The sequence below is a fragment of the Alligator mississippiensis genome, chromosome 1 (assembly GCF_030867095.1).
Source record: "Alligator mississippiensis isolate rAllMis1 chromosome 1, rAllMis1, whole genome shotgun sequence".
NCBI classification, from domain to species: domain Eukaryota; kingdom Metazoa; phylum Chordata; order Crocodylia; family Alligatoridae; genus Alligator; species Alligator mississippiensis.
In genome coordinates this window covers 133,962,120-133,974,619 of record NC_081824.1, presented here as the reverse complement: position 1 = coordinate 133,974,619, position 12,500 = coordinate 133,962,120, and the positions used below count along the sequence as shown (strand labels likewise).

Below are 12,500 nucleotides of genomic sequence, written 5' to 3'. Positions count from 1 at the left end.
ATTTTTGGACCCCCCCCCTCCCACCCCACCCCACCCCACCCCACCCCACTGTAGCTGCCAGTATCTTCCTGGGGAATATATCATACTTATTGGTATTTGCAAGGAGAGACCTTTTTCTTTCTTCATTGTGCCTTTCAAAAAACAAGATAAGTATCTTATTCAGGGGCATGTTGTGTGGGAAAAAATATGGTACTTAGTTAAATCCAAACCCTTGTGCAAAAAAGCTAGTACCAGACCCATGCAGTGCAAGTCCTGTTAAAAGTCTACAAAACAGTGCTTCAGATAGTTCGATTGCCTCGCACAGTTTAAGTCCATCTCTGCAGGGGGTGACTGTAGGTTACTATGAGTAGGTGTGGCAGAATACAGTCCATGTAACTGGTCTAATCCAAAAATCTCATCTTTAATGTAAATCATACATATATTTAGGGTATAATTTAAATGTAGCTACAAATAGTAAGAATTTCTTAATCTACATTGGATCCAACTTGCCTGGTCTTGCATATACTCATAAGCTTCAGGAACACAGTATTCAGTATTTTCATCAATCAGTCTTCTAAGTTGTAGACCATAGTAACTTGGCTCCAGGTGCTTCATCTACAGGAAGAAAAAAATATGTTTTTGGAATTTATGATATAATTATGGACTCCCAAAAGATAGAGAAGCCACGCACATACTAAGTCTTTAGATGTTATTAAAAAGGCAATCTTGAAGTCATAACTGATTTGGGGTATAGACAAAACTAGTTGCACTGCCTAGATGGTAAGATTCTAGTTCATGTTAACATGATCTTCATTTTCTTGTAAGGGTACTAATAAAAACCTTGTATAAACATGATACCTTGGCTATTAGACTATCCAAAAATTATTATGAGTTTTCAAACCAATTTATGACCCAGTTCTGCCCTTATGAACTTGCACGGACATCCATCCATCTTTTTATGCAGCTCTTCTACATGACACTGTTCTGCTCAGCACCTTGAACTTTTGATATAGAAAATGCATATACATATACAGGCTATTAGAAGAGGAAGGGTTCCCTAGGGGCTAGCTTTTATTGTATTTTTTACAGCCAAGTTTCATCTGCAATGAGGGAGCAACACCCACTTTTCACCATATGCGGTCAAAATGAAAGCCTAATATCTGAGAGGAAAGTCAGAGGGAAATGGGATTATTCTCTAAAGATGCTGACCTAGGAGACAGGAGCTCCTAGGAAGTCTGTCTCTCAAATTCAGTATCCTGCTGTGCCCACTTCAACAAATCTTTCATTTTAAAATATTAATAAAGCAGCAATTCAAAATAGGAGAAGGCTGTGTACCTATTAAAGTTATTTCACCTTGGTTTAACAGACCTTTGAGGCTTGTGAAACCTAAATCTACTGAGAAGGAATATTTAAATATTCCATTATGTGTAATTGAATTTATTGGTAATATATGGATTGGGCTCTAAATTATTTTATTAAGGTATGTAAACTTTTTGTGTACATGCCATCTAAATCTCAGAATGCATGCAGATTATAAATTTGAGAAGCACAAAACCCTTAAAATACAGATGAAAAAATAAAATATCTGACTTTATTCTTACATACCACGGTTGCCAATTGTCCATAAATTTACAGACAGTCCATAAAAAATTAGGGCAAAAAATTCTTGTTCATATAGTCCATTAAAAAAAATGGAGCCATCCATAAAAACTAAGAAACATAGAGCTTAAATGCACAGACAGAGCAGAACAGCACCACCTGGTGTCTGAGCAGGAGTGCAGCAGTCTAAGTTCTCATCAGGGCTCTGTGGCTCACCCTATCCCCAATTGTGTACTGGAGCTACGTTGCTCTGGCCACCCCCTCTCTAGCAGCTACTCACCTTGTAGCTATAAGGGAGATAATGCAGTCAGGATACAGCTGCAGGCCGGGTAGGGGGGAAGAGGAGGTAGGTAGGGGTCCATGCCAGGACAAAGGGAACAGGGCATCAGGGTATGGGGATGAGTAGAGGAACCCTGGGGTGGAGACAACACGGTGTAAAACTACTGCTGCAGTCAAACAGGGTTGCCAATCCAAGATTTATTTTTCCAAAAGCAGAATGAAAAGTAAGACAGAAAAGAACCAGGAAAGATGCAAGAGAAAGGAGTCATCATTAGATAATGTATATGAAAAGCTGTACACACAGAAGGGGGGGGGAAGTTTAAAATTGCCCCCCCTCATAATTTGCACCTTACTAGCAAATATTTCAGGTGACAGACCTAACAAAAAAGTATGGGGGAAAAGGGTGGGGGAGGGGAGGTGTTGTTTACAGGTGACAGATCTTTTAGAAGAACATACTCAAGGCAGCAAGTAATTGAACTCATCATTTAATTTAAGACCTGTATCCTATTATTAGTAGAACTTCTCTCTTTTACAGTAGCTATTCATTTCCAAAAGTTTCAGCTCTATCATACCACCTGGTGGTCAACCAAAATCTTATATGACTTTCTTCCTTTATTTCTTTTTTGCAAGTGGTATAACTGCAAACCAGACACTAAATTAAATTACTTCTCCATGATCCAGTAGGAACAAGGATTAATGTGAACAAGATTTTTTTTTATTAAAGTTATATTAGATGCATTGTTACTTAGCTAAAGCATTGCCTTTGCCCTGACTTAGAAAAAAAGAGATAATGCCTTTAAAAAAAATACTATTACCATTATTTCTTTCCTAAGATGTTACTACATATAGATATCAGCTTAGTATGACCATTCGTCTATCAGAAGTTCTGAAACTCTTAAACTTTAACCAAGTAAATCAGCATCTTTAGAATGTCACACTGGTCTATGCCAAAAGATGGTTGCTTGAGAGATAGAGATTGTTTGTTTGTTTGATTTCTATTGGGCAGGGGTTGAGGGTAAGGTAAACATGATGTGTCATTTGCCAAATAACATGACTTAAACTGATGTTTAATGTTTCCCAATTTCTTTTATTCCCGACTATAATTTTGAAAATAGGTTGATTCATAAATTCATTCACATTCAGTCTGTCGGTATCAGAAAGTCCTAAGCTATTTTTAGTGTTAAGGAGGTGCTGCTCGTGACTATGTTCCATTTTGTCCAAAAACAATGATTCAGTTTTTTCACCATGAAAATTACAGCATATCCTCCCCCCTCAATCACAACATTGACTTTCTGTGTACCTACTGAATTTTGTATGTTCCAAGTCACTCTGTGACCCAGTTTAAAAATATGACCCTTTCAGAAATTCACATATGCTTCAGTCTTCTTTGTTACAATCTTAACAGAATAATTTTAATGGATTTCTCACCTTTCTATGAGTTATAATGAAACTAAGTCTTAAGTATTTCTATTTGAGAAAATTTGGGTTTTAATTAAGTAAGATTATTAGGATGCATGGTATCCAATTTTTACATTTACACGCATTACAGAATACCACTCCAGGCTAACAGATTACCTTAGCTCATAGTGGAGCCATTATGACACTGAAATAACTTGACTAATCACCATCCTCCCTCTATAGCTTCTCTGTATGGATCAGGGATTCTCTTGGTTGTAATGACCCTGACGTGAAGGGGATGGGACACAGATCAAGAGCTCTCATGGTTAGAGATTATCACTGCTCCTTCAACGGACTCTGGCTATAAGCTAGCTTGGGCATCAGGGCTTAAAAAGCTCCCCCTAGCATTCCTGCCTCAGTTCTACTGTGCACATAATAGGACTATAGGAAAAGCTGAGGTGTATATACAGAGACACTGGGACTCAGATACTGGCTTAGATACTTGATTACAACATTAAAATAATTGATACACCATGTGAATACTGAAGCCCTTTTTTAAGCCTACTATTATTAGCCAGATGCTTTCAGGTATGAAAGCTCCATACCTTGCAGGCCATAGACAAAACATCTTCCACCCTGTGTTCTGGCTTGAGAGTTAATGTGACTCCTTGGCTATCTGAGAAGTGAACATACGTCTGGATTTCCCACGTGCTCTCCTTCTGGCCATTCTCTGGTGCTGAGCAGTAAACATTCAGAAGTTCATTGACTTGCTGCTGAAAATAAAGGGGGAAATGTACAGCATGTAAAGATATAGAAATCTCAATAATACATTACACTGTAGGTCTGCTACCAGGGTGTATGGTACCTATATTTAGAAACAGTATTGTGACAAGGACAAAATTTCTACACCAGTTCTTCTGTACCAGGGATGTCACATGTATGGCCCACAGGCTGGATCCTCCCTGCAGATTGTGCCATCCAGCCCCTGCCATCCAGCCCCTGGTGCTGCCCCTGGGTCTGATCAGACATGGCATGTGCCCATGGCATGGAGCCAACTTGTGGGCTGGATCAGGCCCATAGACCCCCATCCTCTTCTCCTTTCCCTTCCCCTAGCATCCTAGATCCAGTGGCTGTTCCAGGTGGTCTGGGAGCCATGCTGCATATGGCATGGATCCCAGAGCAGCTGAAATCAGTGCCATGTGGTGCTGTCCAGCCAGTGACAGCCGCGCCTCAAACAGTGTCTGCCCCAGGTGGACTGCTCAACACCATGTGCATGTGTACCACACAAAGTGCCCATTTCCACTGGTCTGGGACTTGTCCTGCATATGTTACCCCCAGGCTCTGTGCGAAGCACGGGTCCTGGACTAGTTGGAACAGGTGCTGTATGCAGCAGTCCCAGAGCTGCTAGGTTGGCCACCATGGGCAGTGTGGCTGCCACTCTGTGCCCTATGTATTGTGGGTCCCAGACCCAGAGCAGTCCTGAAGCAGCTATGGATCAGGTATGGTGGGGGAGAAAGAGGATCCATGGGCCCAATCCAGCCCAGCAAAACTGTGGGCCAGATGAGTTCGACACCCCTGTTCTATGCTATCAAGGACTTGAGTCCAGGATTCCTCTTGAGAAAGTGTGATATGATTGAAGTCATGTAATCCAATCCCCTGCATCTACAGTAGTTTAATTTAGTGTAGAAAGACATACACATCTATATGCAATCAAATAGAAATAAGACCAAAATAGGATCAAACAGTTAAGTAAGTGGTTAATCAAACAATTCATACAAAAAAAGATATTAATGGACTACTATATTGCTAATAAGAAAGGATAAGATGGTAAATCTCCCAGCAGAGAGCACTGTGGAGCAAGGAACGTCATTGAAACAACGTAAGAAGGTAATGACATGGAAATAAATTACTCCTAACTCTACCTACTCTACAGTATTGTATTGTTTGTTAAGTAGTGTAAAGTATTTAATTTATCATTACCTAGTTTCTAATTCAAGTTTGGTCCAACATCAAACATGAAAAACATCTGATGAATTGTATTGATTTTGTCATGGACAATAATGCATGACAAAACCACTCTGTGTAAATGTATACAAGAGATTGGGGCAATGTATTCTTTTAAATATTGTTTCTCTATTATTCTCTTTCCTGTCTTGATGCACTTTCTTCTGGCTTGCATTTTTTGCTTGAAAGTTCAAAATGAACTAACAAGGCAGAAAAGAAAACACATATAGCTGCACTGGCACTTTTTCCAGCTATTAGACATTTGAATTCCTGGCCAGATTGTGGCTGGACCATGGGTCCAGATTGTGGCTTGGCCATGTAAATGTCTATAAGAGAGGATGAGTAAGGGTACAAGGAAAGAGACCCAGCTAAAAACAGGTTAAATCTAGAATACATAAATGCACAATTTTTCCATGGCTACCTCAAAGCAGGAGGGCTAAAAGTAGGCATACTTCTTTCCCATCAGCTAGAAAAGTTGTCCATATCTGCAGGAAAGGTGTAGAAGTACATACACTTACTCTGCACACTTGGAAACCCTCACAGATTTAGTTCTTCCTGGTGCACCTTTTGGGCAATGCAACCCCAGGACAGGACTGTACTGAGCACTAGAAAAGAAGGCTTATACTGTATCTGTTTTGGTCACAGATTGTATTTCCTTCTCTGTTGGCATAGCAACAAACATACTGAGGACACTTGACTAAGGGGAACAGCATAACTGTTATTATTTTGTTTTTCTGAATGATAAACATGACAGTGAAAATGATATCTCGAACAGCCAAACTACTGTAATTACCACATTATCCATGAATGCGGGGGGCAGCCAACTAGACATTTGGAACTGCAATAATAATGTTATAAGGAGCAATGTTTTTAACATACAATTTTTGAGCACGGTACAATACTGAGTTGATGTCATTTGAAAAAAAAATATCGAACATTCTTAATGGTTATCTACTGTATAGAATATGATGTTATGGACTAGACTCATGGGTTGGCATAAATTGTCATCTCTCCATTATAGTCATCCTACAGTAACAGCACATTTAAAAAAAAACGAGTCATATTATTGAAGTAAATGGTTAAGTGACCATTGCCAGGTTGGTCCATAGACTGGAACCAGTTTGTGGGCTCAATCCTGTGCTTGATTCAGGTGCACAGGAATGGGCCAGATCCCTCTACATAGGGCTGATCCAGCCATGTGGAGCTTGGAAATTTGGCAGCGGGGGAGAAGTATCAGCGTTAATTGCTATTGCACCTCCACTGCCAGATTTCTGGACCCTTGGGGAGCCCCTCAGGTCAGAGGACATGGCTCCATAGGCCAAATGTGACCTTGCAGGCTGGGGGCTGTGCACCCCTACTATGGAACAGTTGCAATATTATAGGACAACTCCTATAGAACAGTGCGTATATCAGAAAGCACCCGGAATCAAGAAGTTAGGACTCAGCTATAAGTTCCTTTCAATATGCAAATAACAGAACAGAAATTAAGCAAGAAAGATGAACTGCAAAAGTTAACAGTCCTGATATAATGTGTCAAACCAGTAATTTTCAATGTACTTCCTGGAGTGAAAATAGAAGTAACATGGTATGTTAACTAAGAAGATGCCTCTAGCAATTCCAAGTAGATTATTAACAAGAAATCAACAGCAGCCCTTTAATTTGTCCATTATAAAGATTCTGCATGCATTGAGTGCTAGGATACAAAACAGTAGGAGAGTAAAGTGGAAGAAAACAGACTTTATAGGCATCACCCTCTTTACCCCTTTAATTACATAACTTGGAAGGTTTTTTTAAATCAATGTAACAAGTTATGGATTCAAAATCATGTTTGCTGTGAACACTGATTACCAAACATAGGCATTACTCAGTTTTTGTTAAGTCTTTCTTATTAAATTATAATATATTCCTTAGCCGCAGTCAAGATGCCATTGCTTCATCCACATTTTCCACCTCAGAAATTCTGACACCGAGTGATTTTTTCTGTTATGACTGCAATGACTAATACTACAATAGTTCATTCATTCGTTGCCACATTAAGTTATAACAACCCATCCAAATTTCCAGCAACAGTGCACATGTCCTGGCACATGTCACACATTGTGCCACATGTTGCTTGAGAATCAGGTGGTTACTTCATTATTTCCCTGGCCTTTGTCTGTTTGTTGACATAACTTTCGCAAGCAACATGTTAGAAAAAATGCACTCTACTACTGGTATTAATTTTATTTGATAGCATCTTATAAAGAGCATGATTCCATTTTGGGTTTTGTATTTTGTTTTTTAACCAGCTAATGAAACTGGGCTGATTCCAATCTTAATGGTTTTATACTTGCAATGAATCAGTTCTGAACCATTGCATGATTCATCAGAATGCTGGGATCTTGTTAAAAAAAAAAAGCAGAAGCTATAGTTAACCTTCTTAAAACAAAACAATTCCCCTTCCCCTGCCCGTCTAACAATTTAGCCAAAGGACTTGGATTTTGGATTATTTGTCTCCCTCTGCAGCAGTAAAGGACCCAGAACCAGCAAATGGGGTATGAAATGGCAAAGGGCCATAGATTTTTCTGTTTCTGTAACTTCTCCAAAAACCCTTAATAGGTGCTCAGCATGGTTCAGGTTCTGTGTACGTGGGGGAGCAGGACAGCTGTTGTACGGCTTGAGGACATCCAACATTCTCCTCCCAGCCAAAGATTGCTTATCTGCATGAGATACTGTTGATGTGAATCAGTTACACCACAGGAAATTATGCACCTGTGTAATTTTGTATGTAAAATGTATGACTGCACATAATCGTATAATGTTGCATCACTCCATGGGGTGTAGCTGGTAAATGGGAACAGAAGCACCTGCCTCCAAGAGCGGGGTGGGTGCGGGCCCCACTGCCACATGCCCCCATCTCATGGTGCACAGGCTCCGCAGCTTGTGGTAGCAGCCAATGGCGGGCCACTGGGACGTTCCTGGCCAAGGCAAACAGAGCCCCGGTGGTGCACAGCTGGAACCGAGTGCCTGGAGCTACATGTAGTTCCCACCTGCAGTGCTACAAGCCCCATGTGCTGGCATGGAGCCAGCACTGTCTGGCCTGAAGGTGCTTGCCAGCAGGCTGAACCGGACTGGCTCCATGCCAACACATGCAGCCCCCAGGATGCACCAGAGCAGCACGCCACCAGGGCCTCTGCCTGCTGTGGCCAGGAGTGCCCCAAGGGCCTGCCAGCGGCAGGGGCTGTGCAGATGGGGCTGTGTACAGTGTGGGAGGGAGTGGCATGTGGCAGGGGCGCCTGCACCCACCCACAAGCCCCACCCTCTCCCCCACAAACCCTACACACTCCCATACCCACACTCACCCACAAGCCCCAAACATAACCCCCCACACTCCTCCACAACCCCCACAAACCCCATACAGCCCCACATCTTCACAACCCCCCCTACACATACACACCCCACACCTTCACAACCACCCCTACACATACACACACCCCACACCCACACCTCCCCACACAAGTACCTGCACATATTTCTAAAGAAGGTTCAAAGTGTTATACTTAGTATAATTCATAAAAAATATATATGCAATTATTTTTGCATAATTTGAAATGTTTCTGCGCATAATTCCCAGGGGTGTAAATCAATAGTAGTTTACTCAGGGTAGCCCTCTGCACTGGTCCAACCTCCCTGCCCAACTTCAGTCTTGATGGTTGGGAACTGAAGTCAGGAGCTTCAGCAGCATTATAGTTTCATGCTGCCATGCAAACCTAAAGCAATACAGAGGCACAGCATCAAAAGGGATTTCAGGAAATCTTTCTCTGGGTTGAGGAGCCAAAACCCTGTATTATTTTTTCTAACAAATCTTTGTGTTGTAATCGGTTTCTGTCACTTTCTGTCCCTTACAGGACAGAATGTGGGACAGGCAGGACAGGCAGGATGTGGGAAAGGAGATGAAACTCACCACACCCAAGATCATAATTTGAAGGAAATTCTCTGGCTTCTTTGTAGGGGACAACTTGGTTAAAAAAATTCTATATAATTAAATTTTATTTTGATGACAGGGGTGATTTTAAATATTCCCCCTCCCCAAAAGTATATGGCTAAGATAATGGGATGGGAAGTATCAGGCAACAGTTTATAACAGCTGAAAGAATGCAGTTATTTTCATAATTTTTCAAAAAACACACAAGTCAGAGAATTTGCTGTAGACAAAATAGCACTAATGGGTTAGGCACTGATACTGGGAAAAGTCTGCCACTGTGGTATAACTTTTACTTAATTTATGGAGATACATATTTCTATTTCTTTATTAACTGGCCACTAAATGAATACTTTCCCATCATGAGTAAACCATATAGGTCATAAGACATGAAAGCACAGCATAAAATGAGAGATAATAAGCCTTTTCATGAAGCCTCAAATGTTATCTAGCCCAGAGAGATACATTACAACTTTTCATTATAGTTAATCATTTCTAAGTGTAATGTTATATTTTAAATGCAGATTTTTACTGCTTCTAATACTAGGTACACAAATTTAATCTAAGGAGAATAGTTCTGTGGCATAATTTCTTTTTAGTTGATTAAAACTTAAAACCAGATTAGGGGATGATCTGGTCCAGGGAATGAACGGAAGGAAGAAACAGGGAAAAGTACTGAAATTAAGGGAATAAAAGTAAGATCTAAACAAATTGGAGCCATGGAATTCTGGTGCCAAGTAGTGGCACATCTCTCAGAGTCCCTTGGAAAGACTTTATGAGAAATGGTAGCTACTGCTAATGCTGTTATTACAGCATTGTCAACAAATTTTCCTCAATTATGACAGCTGACTTTGTCCTAAGCCTTGCTCACACAAAAGCAAGTTTGAATAGTGAGGTCCTCTCCTTGCACACTACAAATCCAGGCAAAAAATTATTCATTCCAGGAGTTCTGCATGCTAACAATAGAGGTTTCTTCCTTCAATCTCACTCGGATTTCATTTTAATGTGGAAACCTACCCACAGTTAACAGGTGACAATTTGTGTAAAGTTCTAGTCATCACATCAACCTATATTTCTGATGAGAAGTTATCCTAGCCACATTTCTCTTTTAATCCAATCTTTTAGGAAGGATGACATTTGATATTAATTTGGCCATCTAACAAACAAATTTGGGGTTTGAAAAGATAAGTCATCTTACACCTATGGTTTTAAGCATATTAACACTAGATAAAAGTTTCTTTATCAGATAAAGGACCCATTCCACCTATTAGGCATCTAATACAGGTGAACTGACACATTATACTTAGACCATACTAAATCTGAGGAATGTTAAGTGGTGTTAAAGTTAGAATCTGCTGTGAGCAACTCTAACCATTTCTTGCCTGCACAGCTCTGACTTGCAACTAAAGGGCTGATGAGCAGGGGTATGGCAAGGAGCCAGGACACCTGGGCTCTATACTTGTTCAGGGGAGTGCAGAAGGCCGGACACAGCACACACTAGGATGCTGGAGGATTGCAAATTGATCATTTATCTCCATAGAGCAGACTGAAGTTTCCCTAACATGATCTAGGTAGCACAGCCCAGAGTTCACCCTCACATTAAGTGGAGTAACTCAGATGCTCAGAGGGCACTTCATATGAGTTAACGAGCTTTAACATGCAGACACTCGTGTTTTAAGTGCCCTTAGTATGGTCTAGGTGTAATGCGAAACTTCACCCTAAATAGACACTTACTTATTTTAGTGCAATCCTATTCCATCCTACTCAAGCCCTTGAAAAACAACTACATGTGCTTACTTTTGTAATGTGCCTTCAACTTAGCCTTTGAATTAAAGCAGCAAAATGTGATGATGAGATGATCACATCTTTTACAATAACATTTTTTCAGGTATTTGAGCAGAGTGGAACAGGATCACACCTAAAGAAAACCCTATTTTTCCTGCTACAGACAAGAAGGAGATCTTTCTTTGTGGGTGAGATCTTTTATTGAAGAAGCTGCATGGTTGGGATATAGTTAGACAAGCTTTCGAATACAAGGCATTCTTCAGCAGATCTGACATTTCTCTTGCTATATATTTAAGTCTTGGTGAAATTCTACTCTTCCTTTCACATGGGTAAGTGTCACTAAGTGGCACTTACACAGATTTTTACATTTGATTCTACCCTACTAGGCCTGGACAACTATGCAGAAACAATCCAATCTTTAAATAGAGAAGAATATCTGCACAAGCCTCAGGAGAAAAAGATGGAAAGTGCTATAACTCATCTTAATGCTATCTATCAACATTCAGTACTATATTTTATAAATTCTTAGTGTATCTTACAACTATCATCAAACAGCCAATAAAGTTTGGCTCTCACTTATCTAAAACAAATGGAAATAAAAATCCAACAACAGCCCAGGTTTTGCTACATTACAAAAAAAGATGCTCCCAGATAAAGTCCTTATTGATTCTCTTTCACACAAACCTATAGATAGGTATATACCAGTAGAGATCAGGATGGCATAGGGAGTTTTAGTTGAGAAAAAATGTTGTGTTGCACATTTAAAATATCTGATTGGAGTTTTTTCATTATGAATTTTTAAACCAAATCATGACTACACCATCTAATATTAGCTGTGCTTTTGATTCTCAGTTGAATCTGGAAATTTAAAACCAAGTCTGATAGTTCAGTACAAAGTTTCACTTATCTTACCTCTGTAGAATTGCCTGCATTCTGAGTGCCAGCAAATCCATACCCTCCAGTTGAATCAAAAATCTAATTAAAATAAAAACATATAGATTAAAAAAAAATAAAAATCAGACAAATTAATAAAATCTTTTGTAGACAAGGTTCTATGGCTAAATCTGATATCTTTTACTATACCAACTCAAATAGTTGGAAAAAAAATCTTTTATGCAAGCTTTTAGGCACAAACACCCTTTATCAGGCTGAGGAAGCATCTGCAGTTGGTGTGTGCACAGAAAGCTTGTGAAGAAGAATTTTTTCCAAATATCTGAGTTGGTCTAATAAAAGATATCAGATTTACCCAAATAATCTTGTCTGCCTATGTCCTTAGACCAACACGCCTACAACCTACACCCCTAAAATCTTTTGTAACATTTTAGCTATATTGGAACCTAATCTAAATTTCATCTACATAAACAAAGATGAAAGCTAGGGGAATATAAATACATCAACAAAACAGCTTAAGCAGAGATCATTTTTACAACATGTTACTGTTTTACTGACAGAATATATTTGGCAGTAGAAAAGCTCCCTAAATAGTTACAAGTTG

General features: G+C 39.8%; 1 protein-coding gene across 8 annotated transcripts in view; it reads right to left on the bottom strand.

Moving 5' to 3' along the window:
* TIAM2 (TIAM Rac1 associated GEF 2) overlaps positions 1-12,500 on the bottom strand; it is a 273,941-nt gene that overhangs the window by 89,830 nt on the left and 171,611 nt on the right. For 7 of the 8 annotated variants that reach the window (XM_019479734.2, XM_019479735.2, XM_019479733.2 and 4 more), the window contains 3 exons: positions 11,918-11,980; positions 3,861-4,028; positions 490-594 (listed from right to left, as the gene is read on the bottom strand). In XM_019479734.2, the coding sequence (XP_019335279.1) occupies positions 490-594; positions 3,861-4,028; positions 11,918-11,980 (336 nt within the window). The remainder of the gene's footprint in view (positions 1-489; positions 595-3,860; positions 4,029-11,917; positions 11,981-12,500) is intronic. The other variant, XM_014596747.3, reaches the window with a different exon arrangement.